This window comes from Capra hircus, chromosome 21 (assembly GCF_001704415.2).
Source record: "Capra hircus breed San Clemente chromosome 21, ASM170441v1, whole genome shotgun sequence".
NCBI lineage: Eukaryota > Metazoa > Chordata > Mammalia > Artiodactyla > Bovidae > Capra > Capra hircus.
In genome coordinates, this window is record NC_030828.1 from 64641789 (window position 1) to 64667920 (window position 26132).

The 26132-nt window shown below is 49.4% G+C and overlaps 1 protein-coding gene across 1 annotated transcript in view; it reads left to right on the top strand.

Moving 5' to 3' along the window:
* The window catches only part of WDR25 (WD repeat domain 25), a 143960-nt gene that overhangs the window by 97489 nt on the left and 20339 nt on the right, over positions 1-26132 (top strand). The window contains exon 4 of the mRNA XM_018066203.1: positions 2235-2365. Coding sequence (XP_017921692.1) covers positions 2235-2365 — 131 coding nt within the window. The remainder of the gene's footprint in view (positions 1-2234; positions 2366-26132) is intronic.

The following is a 26132-nucleotide window of genomic DNA, read 5'->3' on the forward strand; positions in this document are numbered from 1 at the left end:
TTAATCATCCATCAAGGTAAAGGTGATACTTTAACAAAGAACAAGAGAGTAGCCTCTTTCCAAAAAATTTGTACCATGGAGAGGACGTTTTGAAAACAGATGTTTTTAATCATTTGTATTATTCTGTAATTTTTGTTGCCCCAAATGATGTGAATGTATCCCCTATTAAAAACTTCGATTTTTGCACTCTTAACCCAGGAACAGTGTTTTTCTCATCTGCTCTAGAACCCTGTAAATGAAAATTTCAGTGGATTGTGAATTGGGTTGTTAAAGATTAGTTGCAGGGGCCATTATTTGGCATTAGGGGAAATGGAGCTTCATTAGCAAAATGTTCATCAGTGGTAGAAGAAAGTGGGAAATGTCTCTCCCGTTTCCAGCGGTAAGTGTCTTCCATTCTGGTTCCTCGAATCTCTGGAAGGAGGCTTTTGGGGCTCTGGCAGACTTTGGTGTCTAAACTGAGGCTGTAACTGAGCTGCTGTCAAGTCCCCGAGTCAATGAAAGGTCCCTACATTACAAAAATGGAAGTAAGGATAGTCCTGCTGCTCTTACTAAAAATATCGCAACTCATTTGGTTTAATAATTTCCAAGAGGTTTATTGGTACTCTTAGTAAATGGCATATTAAAGTGTGTTTTAAAATATGGGTTATTTTGTCCTTTTATCCTTGTCTCAAAATCATCTTTTATTTTTTGGTAATTGTTTTTATATTCATAATACATTGGTACAGTAGCACACTGTGTCACTTATTTATTAAATAAATATACCCATGTTGGCATCATATGCCTAAGGGTGTCTCCTGTGCTGTCAGACAAGTTTGGAGACCAATGACCTAGGCAAATTGGCTTTATCAAGAATTCTGCTGTAACTGTCATGAGCACCAGTTGATGACTTTTATCTCCTCACCTGGTGAGCTGGTAGAGCATTTCATTAAGTATGGTCCTGAACGCAAAGCCAGGTGGCCTTCCGGAAGTGCTTTCTAAATCCGTGGGCCCAGCGCACTTCCTGGGTTCCTGTGCGAGGAGACTCTGCTTGAGATCTTGGCAGGGCACTGGCTTCCGGCTTCTTAGGTCCCTAACTGCCCACCACCTCAGTCCAGGGGAGGGTTTCCGAGGGCCAAAGGTGGTCAAGGATGCCCCTCTTGGGCTCTGGCACTGTGCAGAGGAAGGCACGCTGGTTTTGGAGGCCAACATACCTTGGCTCAGCGCAGAAGTTCCATTCCCCACGTGCCCCACGTCTGACCTGTTCTAAATGATTGACAATTCTGGCATTTTTGGGGTTTCCCTGTTGGCGCAGAGGTTAAAGCGTCTGCCTCCAATGTGAGAGACCCGGGTTCAGTCCCTGGGTCGGGAAGATCCCCTGGAGAAGGAAATGGTAACCCACTCTGGTATTCTTGCCTGGAGAATCCCATGGACGGAGAAGCCTGGTAGGCTACAGTCCACGGGGTCGCAAAGAGTCAGACACGACTGAGCGACTTCACTTTCACTTTCTTTATGGCTTACCTCTCTCTGAGCGATCTCGGTGATAAAGAAGATATTTTCCACAGCAGAGTTACGTGCATACAGGCAGACATTTGCACTATGCCTGGGAGTGCTTGATCGCAGTATCATGGCAGATAGAAAAGGTGGTCCACACCCCTTTCCTCCAACCTGTGTCCTGAGTCACTGTGATGTCACACTCTCATTGATCACTAAGGGTCTGATGGCACCCCACCTGCCACACTCTACCGCAAACCCCACCCACAGCATCCTATTGCAAGCCGTTAGGGTGTGGTTGTAAGGTGCTGATCCTAAGAAGAATCACTTTGGCTCATCCTGCTCTTGGTTTTTACACCTCCAGATGAGTAAGCTATGGTATTAATTGTGTAGCTTTGGAGCTGTGATTCAGTCTTCCTGAGCCTTGGTTTCTTCAAGCTGCAAAGTGGGTTTAGGGTTGACATGTGCTTTAACTGGGTTGATGCGCATGGGTTTACCGCGCACCTAAAAGGTGGTGTTGGTGGATTCAGGCATGCTGCTCATCCCTGCGGTGGGGGTGCGGTGGGGTTGAGCTTGTAGAGGCTCTCAGGTGGCCTGAGAGTGGGGGCGGATGCTACCCGGGCTGTGTTTCCGGAAATTCTCCACTGGCCGCCTGGGCCCAGGCAGCTGCGTTCTGTGGCTCTGTACCAGGTGGCGTCTTAGTTTTAAGATACTTAGTTTGTGATCTGAGTATTTTCTGACTCTCTTTGTTTTGTGTGTTGTAGGAACCCAGCTATTCAGCGGCCAAAGTGACTTTAGGATCACCACCTTGAAGTTCCATCCGAGAGACCACAGTGTTTTTGTATGTGGTGGCTTCAGCTCTGAAATGAAAGCTTGGGACATAAGGACCAGCAAGGTAACACCCACCTTCCTCACTTAGCCTTTCCAGGAGAGCTTCCTTGACAATTTGAATGATTGGGGGCGGGTCAGCATCTATATATAGGACCCTCGAGATGGAATAATTACCACTTAATATGTAATCAGTGCAAAGCATAATTTTTAGATGTTTTGAAAGAACAGTCTTGAGTCATTAGATATTAAAGCTTCGTAGGTGCAGTTCTCTGCAAGCATGTTGCTAAAAATATTTGTGGAGTGCCTACTGTGTGCAGATGCTTCCAGATGTTAGAAAGAGAATCAGCCTTGGATTACTCAAGGGAGTAATATGTGGATACAGATCAGTGGTGCGGAGGAGTGCTCTTTGTGTGTGCACGTGTGTGTGTATGTGTGTATGTGAGGGGAGGGGGCTTGGGGCGGGGCCGGCATTCAGAGAGGGTGAGCTTTCAGCTCAGGGCAAAGACGGCTTCACAGAGGAGACTGTGTTGCCTTCGGGGCTTAAAGGCTAGTCCCCATCGGTCCCATAGAGAAGCGATTGTCCAGTCCCATCCGTTACTGCAACCTGCTGCTCCCGTTGCTTCCCTCACTTAAGACATGGCATCTCCATCCTTCCAGTTGCTCAGGCCAAACCCATCAGAATCATCACGCTCTCTGCCCCTGCTCTCATCCCCTGCCACCCGAACCATCAGCAGATCCATTTGTAACTGTGGTTTTAAACTGCCCTTGTCTCCTGCTTGGGTAGTGGCAGCACTTTCGTTTCTGATAAATGTCTTCCCGGCAACACCACCCCACCCGCACCAGCCCCAGCCGCTTACAGTGTGTTCTCAACACAGCAGCCAGGGTGGCCCGCGACAGCGAAAGTCCACGTGTCACTCTTGCGGTCAGCACCGTCCAGGCTCAGGTCTCACTCGCAGTAAGGGCTGTGTCCCTGCGGTGGCCCCAAGGCCTCATAGTCTCCCGTCAGCCCCTTCTCTGCAGCTCCGGCCCCACCAGCCTCCTAGCCATCCCTGGAGCACACCGGCACACTCCTGCCTCAGGCCCTTGGCACCCTTGCTCTTTCTGCCTGCAGTGCGCCCTCCTGGTTTTCTATGGAGAGGTTCCCACCCTCCTTCCTCCAGGGTCCTGCTCAAATGCTGCCTCTGCAGGAAGGCCTTCCTGGACCAGGTGCCGGGCAGCCCTGGCATTCACTAGACCCCCCGACACCTCACTTCTCTCTGTATCATTCATCATCATCCACGCGCTATGGCTGTATGTGTGTCTTTGTCTGTCTCCCTCCCTTTGAATGTAATCTTCGGCGGGGGGTTTTCTGTCTGTTTCGTTTGCTGCTGACTTCTAGCTGCTAGACTAGTGCCTGGCATGTGGTAGGCATTCAGCAGATCTTGGTTGCCTGAATGAGCAGGTGGAGGCGACCCTGCAGACTGTGGGAGATAAAAGGTTTGGACAGGGCCAGTGACCTGCTCCCCAGTGACACAGCTGGGAATGGGCCCCAGGCAGTGGGACAGGTGGGCAGTGGGACAGGTGGGCAGAGAGACGTTTAACGCTCTGCATCTGGATTTGGATCAGCAGTGGGGAGCCATGGGAGGTTTGTGAGCAGAGGGGGCCGGGATCAAGACTGAGGAAGGGCTCAGGGAGGGGCAGTGAGGAAGAGCCTGAGTGCTCCTGCCTCTGAGGAGCCAGTGGTTCCAGGATGTCTGTTTCAGAGAAGCAATGCCCTTGGTCTAAAGGAGGCACCGAATCTCTCAAATGCTGCAGGGTCATTCATGATGAAACGTGCATCGATCTTGATCTTAAAAGAAGAGGGTGTGGAATGTCAGAGACTGCCGTTCTCCAGCTGGGATCCAGGGGAGTTGGTGGTCCTGTGCTGAAGGTGCAGCATCAAAGCCACTGCCTAAAGGCATCCCTGTCCTGGCAGGTGCAGCAGCCTCCGCAGGTCTGCGCTGAGCAGAGGCCTTTCCGAATAGCTGGGATGGAAGGTGGTGGGGTGAGGTCTCCAGTGCTGGATTCAGAAGGCAGGCTGGTGCTTTGGATTAGTAGCTGCAGGAAGGTGCTCTCCCACCAGGCTGTGGACGGGGGATGCTGGTGTTTTGAGGAGAACCTAAAACCAGAAACAGTTTCCTTCAAGAGGACTGGATGTTCCATCCATATGTATCTTGCTTACAGGATTGTGCCTCACAGGGAGGGGGGAAAATTAGACATAGAGAGATGTACTCTTTTTTTAAAAGAAAAAAAAATACATTTTTTTCTTTTACAAAGAGACTTTTTTTTTTTTAAACAAAAATATTTGGAAAAGAGAGAAAAGCTACCCATAAAGAAGTGGACACGTGGGCTTATGAAAGCACTGGAACACTCATGTTTGGGCTATAAATACACGGTGAATGAAGGAAAACACTGGGAAGTGCTGTTGGAGCTGGAAACTCTTAGTCATGCCGTTTGAAGCTGGGCCTCATGGTCACCCAGCCCCTGCTGACGGCCACGTCCCTTGGAGGTGCGCTTACTGTTTTTAGCCCCGAAGACCAACCACGTAAGAAATTACTCATCAAGGACGCCATCTGATTTAAGACTTTGTTAAAAATACCGGATTTTCTCCCAGGGCAGACGCCAGCTGATGTGCTCTGAGAACGCTAGGGGAGAAGCAATTAGGAGCAGATGTTGCTGTGACTGGTATTGGCATGTTTGCCAGTCCTCTCCCAAGCTAGTAGCGTGGGTAATGGGGCCGCGCAGTGTTTCTTTTTGCTTCCTTTTTCCCAACAATCCGAACCCCTGTCCTCCTTGCTGGGTCACAGGGCTTGTTCCATTTGCACCAGCCAGACTCAGGGGATCACTCTCTCTCCCACTTTAGTGAATGTTTCCTCTGAGAGGTGTGGCCCAAGCGCCTCCTGTGGATCCAGCAGGAGGGCCAGAGAGGAGGGGCAAGGTTGCCCGCCTAAGGTGGCTCTCAGCAGTCCTGCTGCACTCCCACGGGGCACGGGGCTCTGTCCAGCGTGCTGAACTCTCCAGCCTTGCCTGGCGAGTGTGCAGACACCTAGGGCTGAGCAGTGTGGCTCTTATTGCCTTCAGGGACAGCCAGGAAAACTGCAGGGGTTATGCAGACTTTACCTTAAAATCATGACAGATTTCCTCTTTTAAAAATCATGGGAAGGGGACTTCCCTGGTGCTCCCAATGCCGGGGGCCCAGGTTCCATCCCTGGTCAAGGAATTAGATCCCACATGCCACAGCTAAATATTCCATGTGCCGTCAACTAAGATCTGATTTAGCCAAATAAATAAATATGAAAAGGACAATGGGAAGGACCTTATTATTTCATATAATATGTGATTTTATATGGAAAAATTAGAAACTGGAAATAGAAGGGGTGGCCGAGCCAGCTGAAGGTGAACGTTGTAACATGTGCCTGTTTTTTTTAATTTCAGTGTTCTTTTCCACTGTGTGTTTTTTTAAACGTTGATTGGTCTTATTCTTATACAGTTTTGTATTTCGCTTCACACATTTCACACAGCATTCTAAGGGTTTTCCTTACAGTAAGATGAGTTCTTGTAGATTTCCAGTACATCCCTCGGACACTGCATGCCTGGCTGGTTTGCTCCTCGCCTCATCCTCGGTACTGAGAACGCGTGTCTGACACAGCAGGCGCTCAATAAATATGGATCAAATGAATATATTTCAAGTGGTTCAGCTTATTAAACCATTTCCCGAGGTTGGTTTGGAGGACATTTGCTTTCCTTCGGTTTGCCATTTAAAGCTAGTAGGTGGTGATGAGGGATCGACCAGCTGAAGCCTTAGGGCTAAGTCTGGCATACTTCCTGTGTCTGTAAATAAAGTTTTATTGGAACACAGTTCTGGTCATTCACTTGCATAGCAGCTACAGCAGCTTTCACACTGTAGCAGCAAGAGCTGGGTTGTTGAACCGAAGACTGCGTGGTCCGCAGAGCCAGCATAGTTACGATTTGGCTGACCCCTGCCAAGATGGGTCAGGCTGTGGCGTCTGTTACTCCACGTCTGGTCGCGGCTGATCCCCTTGACCTGGCTGACCAGGTGGGCCCCCCCGTGCCTCACCCTTTTATGGGGACCCTGTGGAAATCGTGTGCACACGGAACGTTGTTTCCAGAGAACCGTGCCTCAGTCGGGCATGCGGGTCGTTTTCCCTCCCTGTTACCATCCCCAGGCAAACGACGCCGGTCTGCTGTATTGTACATTTTACCATCAGGCTCATTTGTGCGTCTAGTGCTTTCCACACTTGCAGTTTATCGCCTGCAGCTTGGGCCCCAGAATTCAGATTGCTGGGTTAAAGCAAGTCCACGTTTTGAAGGTGAGGTGTAGATGTCTAAGGCCACGGCTGATCCCACCATTGGAACGTGACAGCAGGGCCAGACAGCCTCCTACCGGGCCCAAGGAGCAGTTGGAACAGATGACATTAAAGCTGCTTTCCAGCCATAGACTTTAATGATTCCTTAAGCTAAGCTGCATGACCAATGTCAGGATTCTGGGCTTCTCTGGTCCAGCCCAGTTCATTACAGCAAATGGGTGATTTGGCTCCTCTCTCTCTTCTTCGCCGATCTCTCTCCACTCAGGTTTGATGATCAGAGTACATCCCTCATCTCTGCAAAGTGCCTGACTTCATTTCCGGCCGGTCGGCAGGCTGTGTTCCGCACTAGCCCTCTGAGCCTGCTTATTGGCGCTGGCTCCATGCTGCCAGCATGGGATTTTCTGATGCTTTTTGTCTCCTGACAGTCTGCCCAAATGTGGGTATGGTCTGGAACCCAAGATGTCCGTGGCCTTACCTTTGTGTTACTGTGGGAGTCAGAGCCCCGATGGGCTGCCAGAACTTATTGGCCTGAGCTCCATGAGACCTGGGCTCCCAGCCTCCCTCTCCCACTTGCTTAGCTGGCTGATTATAGGTGAATCTCTAGGTGAAAGCTTCCCTCCATCGGGTTTCCCCAGTGGTGCAGGAAAGGAGCGGCAGGAGGTCATCTCTGCAGCAGGCCTGTCAACCCTCCCCTACGTAGGAGAGCACCCGGGGCTCTCATTAGGATGCGGATTCTGTTTCCGCAGGATGATGTCTTAGTCAGCTCAGACTGCTGGAACAAAGCGCTGCAACCTGTGGGCTTAGACAGCGGATGCTTATTTCTCATGGTTCCGGAGGCTGGACTCCAAGATCAGGGTGTCATTGTGGTCGCGTTCTGGTGAGGGGTCTCCTCTGGGCTGGTAGATAGCTCTCGTCTTGCTGTGTCCACACAGATGGAGAGCGGGCAACCTCTGATCTCTTCACCCCTTTTAAGGCCACTGTTGTCACCATGGGCCCTCCACCTTTATGACTTTCAGTTCAGTTCAGTTCAGTCGCTCAGTCGTGTCGCTCCTTGCGACCCCATGAATCGCAGCACGCCAGGCCTCCCTGTCCATCACCAACTCCCGGAGTTCATTCAAACTCATGTCCATCGAGTCAGTGATGCCATCCAACCATCTCATCCCCTGTCGTCCCCTTCTTTTCCTGCCCCCAGTCCCTCCCAGCATCAGAGTCTTTTCCAACGAGTCAACTCTTCACATGAGGTGGCCAAAGTACTGGAGTTTCAGCTTTAGCATCAGTCCTTCCAATGAATATTCAGGACTGATTTCCTTTAGGATGGACTGGTTGGACCTCCTTGCAGTCCAAGGGACTCTCAAGAGTCTTCTCCAACACCACAGTTCAAAAGCATCAATTCTTCGGCGCTCAGCCTTCTTCATAGTCCAACTCTCACATCCAAACATGACTACTGGAAAAACCGTAGCCTTGACTAGACGGACCTTAGTCGGCAAAGTAATGTCTCTGCTTTTGAATATGCTATCTAGGATCCAGACCTAATTACCTCACAAAGGCCTCAGTCCCAGAAATCATCACACTGGGGACTGCTGTTGTGAGTTGCTGTCTCAGTCGCTCAGTCATGTCCGACACTTTGCGACCCTATGGGCTGCAGCACTCCAGGCTTCCCTGTCTGTCGCTATGTCTCACAGTTTGCTCAAACTCAAGTCCACTGAGTTGATGCTGCCATCCAACCATATTGTCCTCTGCCACCCCCTTCTCCTCTTGCCCTCAATCCTTCCCAGCATCAGGGTCTTTTCCAATAGTTGGCTCTTCACATCAGGTGGCCAAAGTATTGGAACTTCATCTTCAGCATCAGTCCTTCCAATGAATATTCAGGATTGATTTCCTTTAGGATGGACTGGTTTGATCTCCTTATTGTCCAAGGGACTCTCAAGAGTCTTCCCCAACACCACAGTTCAAAAGATCTAACTGGTTGATCCTAAAGGAAATCAGTCCTGAATATTCACTGGAAGGACTGATGCTGAAACTGAAACTCCAATCCTTTGGCCACCTGATGTGAAGAGCTGCCTCATTGGAAAAGACCCTGATGCTGGGAAGGATTGAAGGCAGGAGGAGAAGGGGACGACAGAGGATGAGACGGTTGGATGGCATCACCGACTCAGCGGACATGAGTTTGAGCAAGCTCTGGGAGTTGGTGATGAACAGGGAAGCCTGGCGTGCTGCAGTCCATGGGGTCGTGGGGAGTCCGACACGACTGAGCGACTGAACTGAACTGCTTTAGTGAATCATCCTTTTTGCAAGAGTAAATTATGGAACTCCAACCTCAGCAAATTACCTCTCAGCTGAGCAGGTCCTGGCGCTGCAAACTGGAGCAGGCCTGGAGAATCTAGGACACGTGGCTCCCGGAACTGGGAGCCCGGCCTCTGCCCCAGTTCTCTTCCCTTCTGCAAGCAGGGCCAACCCCGGGTGGGCTGGGGCTGAGCTGGCTTTGATGCATTGTTGGACTTTGTGCCCAAGAAGGAGCCTCAGGTGCACTCAGGCCCCCACTGGGCCTCAAAAACACTGACTGCACCTGCTCGGGTAATTCTCAGGATGAGATCCGCTCCGACAGGCCCACACAGTTTTGCTCTATTGTTGGTCTGACCTGAATCATCAATCTTCCATGCTTGTTCTACAGCTTTTCTTTCTTTTTTTAAAAAGAAAATTTTAAAAAATGCAGCTTTATTTTTGGCTTTGCTGAGTCTTCATCGCTGTGCTCACGGGCTTTCTCTGGCTGGGGGCTCCTCTCTAGTTGTGACGGGAGAGCTTCTCTTTGCAGTGGTCCCTCTTGTTGCGGAGCACAGGCTCTGGGGCATGTGGGCTTCAGTAGTTGTGGCGCTGGGGTTTAGTTGCCCTTTGGCATGGGATCTTCGCAGACCAGGGATCAAACCAGTGTTCCTTGTATCTTAAGCACTGAACCACCGGGAGAGCCCCTTTCCTTTCTTTCTTTTTAAGTTTGTAAAGGGCCGTCTTGACTTGCAGATCTTGAACTGGTGTCTTGACCTCCTTCTGGAGTTTTGTCCCAGACCCACTGCAGGTGTCTGTCCTCAGGCAGGTGACAGTGTGGAGGGGCGGGCAGCGCAGTGCTCTGGACCAGCCTTCCCATCTGCCTGGAATCTCATCTCTGCCCCTTGTCAGAACCTGTTACTCTGGTGCACTTTCCCTGCAGAGCGTAGACTCCCTGAGGGCAGGAATTTGCTCACTTCTGCTGTATTCCCAGCGCCTGGCCGAGTGCTGGGCGGATGGGAAGGAATTGTCGCAGGAATGACTAACGGCCTAAATCAAGACCAATTGAAAACAAAAATCGCACGTGATAAGCCCTCCCAGTTGAATTGGAAGTTGAGCCAGCATCTGTTAACACGCTCTTCTTAGGTGCCCACCATGGGCATCGTGCCCTGGACAGGGGCGGGGGGATGAACCAGCCAGTCACTCAGCCAGTGGTTGCTGGTCTTCACTGGCTGACCTGGTAGTCAGAGCACCCAGAACCTTAGAGGAGACCCAGCCCCTCTGCAGGTGGTCTCTGCGCCCAGCATTTTGAAAACTTTGCAAGTGATTCTAATGCAGAGCTGGAGTGGTGAACCACCATCCTGGGAGCCAGGATTTGGGTGCATCAGTGAGAATCCTGAACCCCAAATGGTGCTGTGCAGGGTGTCTGCCGGGCCGGTGAGAGCATCCTGAAGTGTTGGCTCCCACGAGGGCGGCTGCCTGGGAGACGCAGTGCCCTTGGCTCTGGGTTCTGGGCGCTGTCCATTTTTGCGGTGTTGCAGGACGGTTGCTTATTTGTCCTAATGAGGTTTTGATTACTCTCCATTTGTCTCTTTCATCAGCTTAATGTTAAAAAGCCTTTTTATTTGGATTCTTTGTACTTGTGCAGTTCTGACTAAGTTTTGCCTCAAACCAAACTTTCTTATGCAGATGAGAGCGGGAGATAAAGGAGGAGGCGGAGGTGGGGAAGGGGCGTGGGCAGCCTGGCGCCGAGGGGAGGTGGTCACAGCCTTGTCTGTCCAGTGGCAGTGGGGAGCCCTCAGCCTTGCAGCCTCCTGGCCCCGACATACGGTGGTGTGGACTGGGCAGTCACCGCCCGGCTGACTCTGTGATGGGCCCGCCCCTTGTGCCACCCATAGCAACACAGCAATCCTGGGAGGCGTGCCAGGCACTGTTGTCACCCTGTCCCCCTGGCAGGGAGCCTGAGGGTCACAGAGGTGCCAGCATAGGGCCGGTTGATAGTGGGGTAGGACCTGGACCCAGAGCCTGGACTTCCACACCACAGCAGGTCCTCCTGTTCACAGGTTGAGTGAAGCGTCAGTCTGGCATGTAAGGAAAGCTTTGGCAGTGAGAGCCAGGCACTTGGGTCCTAGGGAAGCCTACACAGGGCAGCCCTTGAGTTCAGATGCCCGCTCAGCCCTGCTGCTTGCAGCCTAGTGCCTGGTGTCAGAGGACCCAGCTGTGAAGTGGAGAGTGCAGGGCCCTGCGGCCTCAGGTCAGAAGTCACAAGCCCAGCATCTCCATGTGGGCATTGTGTCCCACGTGTGGATGAGGAAACCAGTCCTGGAAGGTCCAGCTTTCAGGGCAGGAGTCTGCAGCCACTGCGGACTTGAATTTGCTGCTGCTGCTGCTGCTGCTAAGTCACTTCAGTCGTGTCCGACTCCGTGCGACCCCACAGACGGCAACCCACCAGGTTCCCCTGTCCCTGGGATTCTCCAGGCAAGAACACTGGAGTGGGTTGCCATTTCCTTCTCCAAGGCATGAAAGTGAAAAGTGAAAGTGAAGTCGCTCAGTCGTGTCTGACTCTTAGTGACCCCATGGACTGCAGCCTTTAGACTCCTCCATCCATGGGATTTTCCAGGCAAGAGTACTGGAGTGGGGTGCCATTGCCTTCTCCAACTTGCATCTGCACCCGGATCTCATTCTGAATTCTGCCTCTCCCTACAGCAGGAGGAGGACACACTTCAGTAACTGAGCCCCTGCTGGACACCAGGCATCGTCCCAGAGCCAGGAGCTCAGCATCTGGAAGAAGGGCTGAGAAGGGCCATTTCTTTGGTGTTGGTGGACCTGTGGGCCTCACCGGCTACCTTAAGCGGCCGAGGAGTTCCCCTGTGTCTCCTGGGTCGTCCAAAATCTTGGGCAAAGCTGGAGAAAGGGTTCCTGGGGTCCAGAATCTCAGAGACTGCCCCCAGCCAGATCCTTCTCTTTACCTTCATTCAGCAGCACTTTCCTCGGGGTGCCAAGCAGACGCTGGTTAAAAGTCTGAAATGGGACCTGCCACTGGGAGCTCAGTGTGTGTCCACGGGAGAAGGTGCCACTCGGGAGGGCCCTGTCCCCATGTGAACACTCGGGCTCTTGAAGCTGCAGTAGTGCTGTCAGAAAATAGAAAGCAGATTCTGAATGGACCTGTAGTGATGACGGAAATACAGTATTTACATAATGTCAATGTGTGTGTCCTTTGTAGTTCATTTTGCCACTAAAAGAAGCTGTGTTGCATACCCTGAACACCTCTCCTTGAGATTTTAAAAAATTTAATATTTTCATGAAATTTGTAATGATTATATAAATAAATGTGTATGTCCTTTGCAATTCATTTTATCACTGAAATAAGCTGTGTTACATACACTGAACATCTCTCCCTTGAGATATTTTTCCCAGATTTTAAAAAATTTAATATGTATATGAAATTGATTCACAGTTTTTGTTTTACTTAAACACTTATTTTAGTTTGCCATAACTAATAGCATCCAAAAAATCATAGGTTTGATGCCCTAGTTATTCTTTGTCTTAATGTACTCGAAATACTTATTAAAATTTTTTGGTGGTGGCTTTGCTGAAATGAAATTCACAGATGCCTTCATGTATAGCACGGGACTCGTTTGTTTTTAGTATATTTACAGAGTTACACAACCATCACGACAGTCAATTCAGAACATTTTCATCGCCTCAGAAAGAAGCCCTGTGCCCTTTAGCAGTCACCCCAGCTCCTCTGGTAACCGTCGGTCTACCTTCTGTCCTTGTTGTTGAGTCGCTAAGATGCTAAGTCGTGTTTGACTCTTTGCGACACCATCAACTGCAGCACGCCAGGCTGCTCTGTCCTTCACCATCTCCCAGAGCTTGCTCAAACTCATGTCCATTGAGTCGGTGATGCCATCCAGCCGTCTCATCCTCTGTTGCTCCCTTCTTCTGCCCTCAATCTTTCCCAGCATCAGGGTCTTTTCCAGTGAGTCAGCTCTTTGCATCAGGGGGCCAAAGTACTGCAGCTTCAGCTTCAGCATCAGCATTTCCAGTGAACATTCAGGGTTGATTTCCTTTAGGATGGACTGGTTGGATCTCCTTGCTGTCCAAGGGACTCTCAAGTGTTTTCTCCAGATGTCTCTGTAGATCGCCTGTTCTGGACATTGTGTATACACAGAATCATACAGTTTGAAGAACCGCCAGACTGTCTTCCAGAGTGTTTGCACTATTTTTCATTCCAAGGAAGGTTCTGAGTTTTCCCGTCCTCACCTCCCTTGTTATCAGTCTTTTTGCTTATCTCTATCCCAGTGGATATGAAGTGGTGTCTCACTGGGAACTGCTGAAAGTCTGTCCATCTCTCTATGCCAAGTCTTGGTTGTGGCATGCAAGATAACTTAGCTGCTGCGCACTAACTCATTGTTGTGGCATGTGGGATCTACTTCCTTGAACAGGGATTGAACCTGGGCCCCCTGCACTGGGAGCTCAGAGTCTTACCGCTGGACCTCCAGGGAAATCCTCTCCTTCAGGTTTTATATAGATCTGTGCAGACTGTATTTCTTCATGAATGAGCTTTGGTAGTTTGTGTTTCTCAAAGAATTGGTTTGTTTCATCTATGTTATCAAATTTCATAAACTTTTTCATGAGGTGAAAGTGATGATGGCTCAGTCGTGTCCGACTGTTTGCAACCCCGTAGACTGTAGCCTGCCAGGCTCCTCTGTCCATGGAATTCTCCAGGCAAGAATACTGGAGTGGGCAGCCATCCCCTTCTCTAGGGGATCTTCCCGACCCAGGAATGGAACCTGGGTCTCCTGCATTGCAGGCAGATCCTTTACTGTCTGAGCCACCAGGGAAGCCCCAACTTGTTCATAATATTCCTTTGTTATCCTTTTTGATGTCTTTAGGTTCTGTCTTTTTCATTCCTGATATAGATATTTATGCCTTTTTTTTTTTTTCTTAGTGTGGCTAGAGATTTATTTTCTTCTACTTGCTTTGGGTTTAATTTGCTCTTCCTCTTCTTATTTCTTAAGGCAGCAATTTAGATTATTGATTCAAAATCCTTTTTAACATAAGCATTTGAATGCTATACATTTCCCTCTAAGAGCACTCCACAAATCTTGATGTGCAACATTTAAATTTTCATGCAATTAAAAAATATTATCTAATCTTAGTTTTAACATCCTCTTTGACATATGGGATATTTAGAACTTGTTACTTAGCTTCTGGGCTTCCCCAGTGGCTCGGAGGTAAAGAATTTGCCTGCCAATGCGGGAGACACAGATTTGATCCCTGGGTCAGGAAGATCCTCTGGAGAAGGGAATGGCAACCTACTCAGTCTTCTTGCCTGGAGAATCCCATGGACAAAAGAGCCTGATGGGCTGAAGTCCATGCAGTTGCAAAGAGTCGGACATGACTCAGCAACTAAACAACAACAACAAAACTTAGCCTCTAAATATATAGGGATTTTCCTGTTATCTTTCTGTTACTAACTTCTTTGTTTACTGATTCTGTTATGCTCAGAAAACATACTTTGTATGATTTTAATACTTTCATGTCCCAGAATATGTTTTGTTTCATTGAATATTCCGTATGCTCTTGGCAAGAATGTGTGTCTTGCTGTTATTGGGTGGGGTGTTCTGCAAATGACAGTTTGATCAAGTTAGATGAAGGGATTGTTCAGTTAGTTCTTCTAGATCCTGGCTGATTTTTCTGTCTACGTGTTCTTTCAGTTATTGGGAGAGGAGTGTTGAAGCTGCCAACTACAATCATGGGTTCGTGTGTTTCTCTTTTCAGTCTTGTCCTTTTTCACTTGTGTATTTTGAAGCTGCCACCAGAGCTCCACTGAGGGCCTGCTCGTATGTCAAAGCTATTAGAGAAAATAAGAAGGGGAAAAAAAAAAGAACCGGAAAAGAAAATAGCTTCTCACCTTTGTGCTCGTCATGTCTGCAGGTTTCGCCCTCTCTCTGGGGTCTATTTGCTTATGTTTACTTTCAGAGTCCTTGGGGAGTTGCTTTCTACATTTTCCCCAGAGTTTTAGTTGTAATCAGTGGGGCGAGGGGTTCTGGTGGGCTTGCTGGACCCCACGTGGCCCCAGGTGGATGTTTTCCTCCTGGCTTTGAATGTCCCCACTTCCGTTGGCCCAATGCCTCCTGTCCTGCGGGTGTCCACGGCTGTCTCCTCTCCAGGGCCTTTTCCTCAAGCCCCACTGCCCCCCTTCCCTCCCTTGTCGCGGCTTGTAGCTTCTTGGCAAGTATCAGCTTCCCGCTCCACTGGAATGTGAGGGCTCGTCCAACCTGGCATCATGTCCCCAGACCCTGTCTTGTTGGCATGGGGTCAGTGGCTCCGTGTTACTCAAATAAATGATCATACCCACCTTCGTGAATCTGCAGCCAAACTCTGCAGAGATTCTATGACTTAAAGTTCACGCGATCCAAGTTCCCGCCCCGAGGGCGGTGCTGACTGCAGTGCGTTCTCGGCACGTGGACGTCCTGTGAGCCCCGCCAGTGGGCCCACTGTGCCGGCGGCCACAGCCTTCCCCGCCGGCCCTGACGAGAAGCCTGCCTGGTATCTGTCTGTGGATCCAGCGCGCTAGCTGAGAAAGGCGGTGGACTGTGAGGGAGGAAATGGCAGGGCCTCCTGTAATTAGACTGTGCTGAGTGGTCCACTCATCCCCTGGACTCAGGGAGGAGACGAACGGTGGACGTCTCTCCTCACCACCCCCTGCACGTCCTTTTCACATCATGCAGATTTCTCAGTTTTTAATTATAGCCTGTCACTTACTTTTTTTTTTTTTAAAAGAAAGGTCTGGTTATCTGGCTTGTTTCATTCATTTATTCCCTGACATTTGCCAAGCACCTATCATGTGTAGGCCATCTCCCTAGTTTTCTGGATTCAAAGAAGCTACAGGAAATGCCTCACGCCTGCACTTGGCATCTTTAATCCACTGAGTTGCTGGACCAAGTGGGAAACCTCGGTGGCAGCTTCAGGACTGCCGTCCCCTCGCCACCCCCGCACCCCCCACCATACCCTGCGTTTCTCTCCTCTGGGGCTGACACATGAGGTCGTGCAGGTTGTCTTTGCACACAAGCACGTGGTCAGCAGGTGGCTGAGTGCTGGAATCCGGCCAGTGTTCCACTGGCCCAGCCCTGCCCTCATCAGGGATGATCTCACTGGAAGGAGGGTCTTTTCCTGATATGAACCAGGGCCCAGGTGGGCCGGCTGCGGCCCCATCGTTTCCCCTTATGCCTGCTGTCTCTCATCCTCACCAGGTTGGCTCCTCACCCTCTTCCCCGGGGACCCCAGCGCTGCCCATCGTCCACCCCTTCTGTCTTCCACACTGCAAGGTCATCTTCAGGAAACGCAAATCCAAACCCGTGTACCTCTGGGCTCAGAGCCCTTCCCGACCCTACACTGCCCATGAGGGCAGGTGCAGGCCTGCCTTCCTGGTGAGGACAGCCCTGCCTCGGCCACCAGCTGTGCCTCTGAGTGCCCAGCCTTCCCTGAGCCCTCCCCACAGCCACCACCTCACATGCATGGGGGACTTCACACCTTCCCAGACTATTTGACTTGTCTGCCACGCAAGGGATTTACTCTTAAGAGTAAAAGAGCAGGCATGTTATTTTCCAAAGAGGATAGAGGACGAGGAGCTCGTGAAGGAGCAGCCGGAGACCTGGGAGGAGAGCTGGGTCCAGGGCTGACAGCTGTTGTGGGCGGGGACTCAGGATGCCAGCAGCGTGCATCAGTGGAGGCAGAAAAGGGCGTCAGGTGTGCCTGTGACGAGAGAGCAGAGAGGGAGGCTGTGCTCTGGATGTGCATTTTCATTTTGGAAGTAATCTGCGCTCTTTGCAGCCTCCTCGGAAAATAGGAAACTGTAATGAGGAAGATAACCATTCAATTTCAACACACCCAGAACCGCCGTTGACAGTTGGGGTCCTTCCTTCCAGTTTTTTAATGCGTATGTTTACATCTTTAGATGATTTTCCCCTGCTTAATACATTGTTAGTGTTCTGTATGGTTAAAAAGTTTTTGGATGATGTAATTTTTTAATAGTTATCCAATATCCTATAAGGGATTTAACCGGTCCTCTAATTATTGGGTGTTTATCGTATTCCCAGTATTTCCATTACTACAACACTGATGTAAACATCTCTGTATGTAAATTCCCAGATGCAGACTTTAAAGACTTTTAATATATTTATTTGGCTGTGACAGGCACGGGGCGCTTAGCTGCGGCATGTGAGCCCTCTAGTTTCGGCACATGGGTTGCAGAGTGCGCGGGCTGAGCTGTCCCGTGTCATGTGGGATCTTACTTCCCTGACCAGGGGTTCAACCTGCGTCCCCTGCATTGGAAGGTGGATTCTTTTTATTTTTTCTCTTTAAACCTTTTATTTTGTGTTAGGATATACCTGATTAACCATGTGGTGGTAATTTCAGGTGAACAGTGAAGGGACTCAGCCATACATATACGTGTATCCATTCTCCCCCAAACCCCCCTCCTATCCAGGCTGGCACATAACCGTTGAGCAGAGTTCCATGTGCTGTACAGTAGGTCTTTGTTGGTTATCCATTTTAAATGTAACAGGGTGTACATGACCTTCCCCAAGTCCCTAACTATCCCTTTTCCCCCAGCAATGGTAAGCTCATTTTCCAAGTCTGTGAGTCTCTTCTGTTCTGTAAGTAAGTTCACTCGTATCATTTTTTAAAAAGATTCTACATATAAGGGATGTCATATGATGTTTCTCCTTCTCCATCAGATTTCAGGATGACAGTCTTTAGATCCATCCATGTTGCTTCAAAATGTGTGGCGGGATCCTTTTTAATGGCTGAGTAATATTCCATCTCACACACACACACACACACACACACACACACACAGACACACACAGACACACACAGACACACGCACGCACGCACGCACGCCCGCCTGCACATCTTATTTATCCATTCCTCTGTCAGCGGATGTTTAGGCTGCTTCCACATCTAGGCTATTGTAAGCAGTGCTGCAGTGAGCATCGGGGTCCATGTGTCCTTTCAGATCATGGTTTTCTCTGGGTATATGCCTAAGAGTGGGATTGCAGAGTCATATGGTGCTCTGGGCTTCCCCACTGGCTCAGCGGTAAAGAATCCACCTGCAATGGCAGGAGACTCGAGTCCCTTCCCTGGGTCGGGAATATCCCCTGGAGCAGGGCATGGCAACCCACTCCAGTATTCTTGCCTGGAGAACCCCATGGACAGAGGAGCCTGGCGGGCTGCAGTCCATGGGGTCGCACAGAGCTGGACACGCCTGAGGTAACTGAGCACGCATGCATGGTAGCTCTGCTTTTAGTTTTTGGAGGAGCTTCGATACTGTTCTCCAGAGTGGCTATACCAGTTCACATTGGAAGGCGGATTCTTAACCCCTGGACCACCAGGGGAGACCCCCCGGATGCAGACTTGATCTAAGGGTATGTGTGGTTTTAGGTTCTGGATTCCACTGGCCACTTCCTTCCCTAAGGGATGACCAGTGTGTACCCTACGAACAGGGCTGGTGGGTTAGCTGGCTTGTTTGGGGCATAAGAGAGATGTATGAACACTCACCACCCTCAGGGAAGATCTGGTTCAGAGGGATGGGCTGGAGGCTGGGGAGAGGCGGGGTGAGAGGGGACTGCCTAACTGGGGGCCTGCTTCCTTCCAGGGCCCCTGTCCTGGCCATGGACTGGGTCTCAGGGGGCAAAGGCCATTGTGCTCTGGTTTCCCCCTCAGGCCCAGGCAGGACAGCCCCACACTCTCCGTGCCTCCTGCCCCGGGCAGGCCTGAGCCTCTGCGTGCTGCCCCCATGGTCTCCGGAGGGTCTGAGATGCCTGGAAGAGAGGCGTGCATGCTGGGCACAGCAGAGGGGCGCGGGCACCACCGAGCCGGGCCGCCTTGGGGGCGGCTGCATTGTTAGAACCTGCTCTTAATTCATGCCTCCATTGTACAGTGCGGAAAACCAATTTTTCACTTGAGAGGATCAGCAACGTGGATACACGTGTAATTGTCTATTTCTGCTTTTTTTCCCCTCCCTCACGTTCTGCAGCTGTAATTTGAAATTTCACAGTTGTTTCCAACGTGACGGCCTCTCCGTGGGTCGTGTTCAGATCCGGCTCGGATCCAGCAGGCACTAATTGAGCAGCTACTCTCTGCCCCTGGCTGGGCAGCCTGTGGGGTGCAGTGGGGTGGGGTGGGGGGGGGCTCCAGTGTCAGCTGCGTTGACTTTGCCTCCACCCAGCAGGGTGATCACCGGCTGGCCCGTCACGTCTCTGTGCCTGGTGTCCTCATCTGCACAGTGGGGCTGGGGATCCCCACCCCCAGGGCGGTTGTGAGCATGGAGCAGGGTCACAGGGGAAGCACCTGGCAAGGTGCACGCACACAGTAGGTGTTCAGCTAATGCTCCCTGCTATCCTGGGGCTTCTCAGACAGTCGCTGCGGGGCCGTGCTTTCTACGAGCCTGCAGTGATCGGCATTCACCAGCTGCCTTCAGTTTTGCTAGAAGCTCAGTGGAGGTCGTGCTTTCCCCCCAGCCAGGCAGCTTACCTGACCAAAATGTCAAGTGCCTGCTTTCGGTCGAAGGTGTTCTAACCCAGTGCGATAACAGGGGTCCTCTCAGGCTGATCAGAGGCCCAGATATACATTCCCTTGTGTCTTTGATTAATTTTTAAAAGAGAGAAATGAATTAATTATTGCCTAGTGATTATGGAGGCCTGGAATGGAGGGACGAGTGGAGAGCGGGCCCTTAGGAGGTGCCTCGGTGGGAACCCAGCCCCAGGCGCCCAGGAGCTGTTGCTGGTCCTGTGATTCCCAAGAGACTGGCCACTAAACCGCCCGAGAGACAGAGGAAGGTGGCCACACAGGCTAGACCCAGAGGTGGCCAGGGGTGGGGGAGTTTCCTGGGTTCCCTGGAGCTCTTGGAGAGTGAGACATACTTGGCTGCTTCTCTCCAGGGTCCCTTCATCCCCCGCTCCCTCAGGCCCAAGGCTCATGACCTGCCCCAGTAACCAGCACCCCCCTGTTCACTCCATCATCTCCTCAGGCCCCACTGTGGGTGTCCCGCCGAGGAAGGCGGTCCCCAGGAGGCAGATCCTGCTGCCGCTTGGAGGCAGTAGAGCAGCCTAGCCTCCGGCGTGAGCCCAACAATTTCAGGGGGTGTGGAGAGGGAGAGGTGGGAGGCCCTTTCCCTCCCACATGCCCCCTCCCTGCATACTGGTGGCGGCTTCCTCCTCTCCAAGTCGTCCGAAGGACAGTCTCCTCCTCTGCTTCCCCACCCCTCCCCCTTGGGAACGGCCTAAGTGGCCCTGGTGAGCCCCACATTCAGCACCCTGTCCTCTGGGCCTCAGTCCCCCCATCTGTCAGGCAGGGGCTGGACTCTGAGATGAGGTCTGCATGGAGCAGGGCCCTTCTCTGCTGCGTGTCGCTGGGGAGGCTCGGCTGAGGCCACATGCTGTGAGGGGTCAGCACCCCCTCCCCAAGGGGAGCTGCAACCCCCCAGACAGGGGCTTCCCCTCCCCGCACCTGCTGACTGACTCCCCAGGGCCCTGGAGCTGTTCAGTCTACATCCATTCGTCAGGGAGCCTTCAAACACTCACCAAATACCTGCTGAATGGTGAGTAGCTGTGGGATAGAGGGGAAAGGGGCTCATCCCCACGCCTAGCCCTGAGCTCACAGCCAAGGGGAGGGGACAGAATCGGACACTTAGAGAGTAGAGTGATGGTAGTTGTCATGGGGGGATGGTGGAAGGCCTGCAGAGGAAGGAACTGATGAGTCTGTCTGGCTCTTTGGGAGGCTCAGTTGACAGAGGGTTTTAAAGGATGCATAGGAGTTTTCTAGGCAGCAAGTCAGGGTAAGGAATTCTAGGCATAAGGAATGCACCATGGCACAGAGGCATGGAGGGGCTTGACACATAAGGGAATAGTGAGGAGTCTGTGTGACTGAAGTGCACACAGGGTGTGTGTGTGTAAGTTGGTGTGTGTGTGTGTGTAAAGGAGAGTCAGGAGTCAAGGCTAGCCCGGATATCAGTGCAGGGCCTCCACCCTGGCCATGTGTAGGTTGGGGCCCAGGGCTGAGCACCTCAAGGGAGGTTTTTGGGACAAGGAGCCCTCCCCAGGCACGCGGACACCCCTAGTGCTCACGACTCTGCCTTTAAGGAAGGCTCGGAGCAGAGGCTGGTCCTCCGGGAGCCTAAGCCAGCTCATCAGTTATACCTAAATGCCAAAGGGAAAGGTGTCCTCCCCCAGCATATGGTTATTAAAGCGCGCCATCTTTAAGCCTCATTAAGGGCTGTTAAATGCTAATGAATTTAGAGAAGGGCGTCTTGGGGCCTCTGTTTCCTTGGAAACGTTTGAGAGCAGGTGCCTTATAATGAGCTGTACCTATTTTAAAAAGTGAGCCACGAGGCCCGCTTTGATAGGCTAGATCTCAGATGCTGATGGGTAAGTGTGAACAAAGCTGGTGGAGACCAGTGGAGACGCTTTGTGCTCTCCGAAATACCATTCTCTGGTGGTTTCTATAGAAACCACTGGCACCTAGGTAGGAGCATCACCAAGCTCCAGAGTCTCATTTACGCAGCACAGCGTTGCCTCCAGCCTCGGTGACTCGGCCTTACCTCTGAAGACCACTGGAGCCCTGCTGGCAGGGTGGGACCGCACTCCGGACGAGACAAGACAGATGTATGTTGCTGTAGCTGTGGTTTTGCTTTAATTATGCCTGTGCTGTGCCTGCTGTGAGGTTTCCTCAGGTCCTCCCTCTGCTTGTTGTTTCCGGCCCCATTTGTGAAGCTCATTCCTCCCCACAGAGCACTTTAAGGAAACTTTGTATTATTGAAGCATTTAAATATATACCAAAGTAGAGAAACTGTTTAATGAACCTCCAGCACCCAGTTTCAACAATTATAAACATATGGCCAGGCTTCTTTTAGCTCTGATCCTGCTCATTTCCCCCAGTAGTCTCTCCCTCTCCACCCCCACTGCTGAATTATTTTGACGCGAATCCCATAAACATGCTAGTATTTCATTTGTGCGTGTGTGCTAAGTCGCTCAGTCGTGTCCGAGTCTCTGTCACCCTAAGGATGGTAGCCCGCCAGGCCCCCCTGTCCATGGGGATTCCTCAGACAAGAATTCTGGAGTGGATTTCCACGCCCTCCTCCCAGCCTAGGGATCGAACCGGCATCTCTTGTCTCTTGCATTGGCAGGCAGCTTCTTTACCACTAGTGCCCCCTGGGAAGCCCAGCGTTTCATTTGCGCACACTCTTCCTTCTTTAAAAGATAAAGACTGAAAAAGATTGCTGTAATACCATTGTCCTTCTAACAATTTAGCAATAGTTCCTTCATAGCATCAGATCTTCAATCCATATTTCAGTTGCCCTGATTGCCTCATGGTTTTACACATTCTTAAAACAGTTGCCTTGTTCAAATGAGGAACTGAACATCTGGCTGACAGATCTCTTAAGCCTTGTTCAATCTCTGGGTTACTTTCCTTCCTTGTAATTTATTTATGGGGGAATACACCGGTTGTTCATCCTTCATTTTCCTCGTTGCATCCCCCGTGGTGTCATCTAGCACATTCCTCTGTTCCCTGCATGTTTTATAAACTGGGAGCTGAGGCTAGACAGGGCTTCTGATGCTGCGATGTGCACGCAAATCACCAGGGGAACTTGTTACTCTGATTCTAATTCTGACTCAGTGGGTCTGGAGTGGGGTCAGAGAAGATACATTTCTAATAAGCTCCCAGGTAGTACCTATGATAGATGCTTGATAAGATTCAGGGATTTTTTTCCTTTTTTTCTCTCTTCCCCTTTTCAAGAATATTTGATCAGATTCAGGCTCAGTTTTTTGAAGAACAGGTCATGGTACATTCTTCCATCAGGAGGCCCCCAACGACTGGTTGAGCCACTTTTGATGATGATGTGATTCATCAGGGAGTTCAGGGCTTGTCTGCCTGGCATCCCATTTATAAAATCCTCATCAGGTCTTCACCTAATGATCTCAGCAGTTACTAATGATCACTGTCGAGATCTACGAATTCATTAGAGGTTGTAGAATACCGGACTACTTCTACAGAGAAAGCTTTGCTTTCAAACTTAGCTACCCTGAGGACAGAAAAGGCAAGAGAAAAGCTTGAGTCTTTTCCTTTATTTACAAGTTTTCAGAATAATGAGTTGCTTTCCTAGCATCTCTAAAAGCACCTAATTAGGTTTTCATGGACTTTTTCTTTTTTCTTTTTGTATCATTATGAATTTTTGTCTTTATAACATATTTGATTAAGTCAATCAGTTGTGGCTCTTATTATTCCAGTGCTCAAATTGCCCAGTATTTGGTGAGTTGAGCCTCCTTTAAGTAGGCTTCTGAACCTTTTTTTAAAAAAATCAACTATATTACAACTTAATACAGTTAACTGCCACCCATTATTGTGCACAAATCAATGAGTTTTGACAGGTGTATACATTTGCAGAACCACCACTGCAATCAGGATACAGAGCATTTTCATCATTCATGGGTTCCCTCCCGCCCCTTTGCAGTAAATCTCTTCCTCTGCTTCAGCCCTTTGGTAGCTACTGATCTATTTTCTGTCACTAAAGATGCATTTTTTCTGGACTTCTGTATAAATGGAATCATGCAGTAGATACTCTTTCGTACCTGGCTTCTTTTAGCATAATTGTCTGGGATTCATCCACGTTGCTGTATGTCTCATTATTCCTCTCTATTGCCGAGTCATATTCCAGGGTATGACTATATCAATCTGTTTATCCATTTACCCGTTGATGGGCATTCTGGGTTGTCTCCAGTTTGGGGTTATGACTAATATAAATGAAGCTGCTGTGACTGTTCATGAAAAAGGTCTTTGTATGGGTATGTATTTCCACTTCTCTTTTATGTAACTGGGAGTGTAGCCATTAGGTGGTATCGTATGTATGTGTTTGCATTTGTAATAAATTGCTAGCCTGCTTCCCAAGGGGTTGTACCATTCTGCATTCCCATTAGCAGTGTAGGAAGGTCTCAGTTGTCCCCCATTCTCACCAACATTTGGCGTGGTCAGTCTTGTCCATTTTAGCCATTGTAGTGGACGTGTAAGTGGTATCTGTTCATGGCTTTCATTTCATTTTCCTGATGGCGAGTGATGCTGCTCACCTTTTCGTGGGTTTGTCGGCCATTTGAATACCTTCTTCTCAGAAAGTCAGTTCGAGTCTTTTGCCTATTTAAGGTGATAATAATAGTGAGGATGATGATGACGGTCCAGGAGTTCTTTGTATGTTTTTTTCCCATTCCATGGCTTTTTTGTGTGTTCTAGCAGAGAAGTCTTTGCCCGCTTTAAGGTTGCACAGACCTTATCCTGTGTTTTTTTAGTTTCATAGTTTTTGTTTGTATTTTTAAGTCTTGGGTCCATTTTGAGTCAAGTTTTGTGTCTAGTATGAGGTAAGATTTGTTGAGCTTTGTCACGCAGTGTATGCTCAGCTGTTTTAGCACCGTTTGTTGAAAAGACATTCCTTTCCCCATTAGATTGCTTTTGGACCTCTGTTTGAAAACCAGTTGTCCATGTACGCACGGGTCGCTTTCTGGGTTCTCAGTCCTGTTCATTGATTAATATAGCTATCTTTCCCCTTACTGTAGCTTTACAGTAGTTCTTAAAATTGGATCGTTCAAATCCTCCAACCTTGTTTTCCTTTTTCAAAATTTTTTCTGGCTATTTTAGGTTTTTATCATCCCATTTCAATTTTGTAGTCATTTTGTCACTTTCTACAAAAAAAAAAAGTGCCTCCTGGTATTTTGATTAGGATTATATTTAATAAACAGATCAATATCAAGAGAATTGACATCTTAATGATATTGAGTCTTCCGACTCGTGACCATTATATTTCTCTGTTTATTTATATCTTCTTTAGTGTCTCTCAGCAGGGTTTTGTAGTTTCCAGTGTTCAGAGATTTCACATATTACATTAAATTTATTTCTCAGTATTTCATGGTTTTGAAAACCATTAAAATTTTTATTTTCCAGTTGTTTGTTTCTCATATATCTGTTAGTTCAGATCATTTCATTTGCTCAGACGTATCCGACTCTTTGCGGCCCCATGGACTGCAGCACGCCAGGCTTCCCTGTTCTTCACCATCTCCCAGAGCTTACTCAAACTCATGTCCATTGAGTCGGTGATGCCATCCAACCACCTCATCCTCTGCTGCCCCCTTCTCCTCCTGCCCTCAATCTTTTCCAGCATCAGAGCCTTTTCCAATGAGTCAGCTCTTCACATCAGATGGCCAAAGTATTGGAGCTTCAGTTTTAGCATCAGTCCTTCCAGTGAATATTCAGGGTTGATTTCCTTTAGGATTGACTGGTTTGCTCTCCTTGCTGTCCAAGAAATTCTCAGAAGTCTTCTCCAACACCACAGTTCAAAAGCATCAATTCTTTGGCACTCAGCCTTCTTTATGGTCCAGCTCTTACATCCATTCATGACTACTGGAAAAACCATAGCTTTAACCATATGGACCTTTGTTGGCAAAGTGGTGTCTCTGCTTTTTAATATACTATCTAGGTTTGTCATAGCTTTTCTTCCTAAGAGCAAGCATCTTTTAATTTTGTGGCTGCAGTCACTGTCTGCAGTACTTTTGGAGCCCAAGAAAAGAAAATCTGTCAGTGTTTCCATTGTTTCACCATGTATTTGCCATGAAGTGATGGCACTGGATGCCATGATCTTCGTTTTTGAATCCTGAGTTTTAGGCCAGCTTTTTTCACTCTCTTCTTTCATCAAGAGGCTCTTTAGTTCTTCACTTTCTGCCGTTGGGTGGTGTCATCTGCATGTCTGAGGTTGCTGATATTTCTCCTGGCAATCTTGACTCCAACTTGTGATTCATCCAGCCTGGCATTTTGTGTGATGTGCTCTGCATAGAAGTTAAAGAAGCAGAGTGACAATATACAGACCAGACATGCTTCTTTCCCGATTTGGAACCAGTCTGTCGCTCCATGTCTGGCTCTAATTTTTGCTTCTTGACCTGCATACAGATTTCTCAGGAGTCAGGTCTGGTGTTCCTATCTGTTTAAGAATTTTCCACACTTTGCTGTGATCCACACAGTCAAAGGCTTTAGCGTAGTCAATGAAGCAGAAGTGGATGTCTTTCTGGAACTGTCTTGCTTTTTCTATGGAAAAGAGTGGGTATATGTGTATGTATAACTGAGTCACTTTGCCGTATGCCTGAAACCAACAAGACATTGCATATCAGCTGTACCCCAATA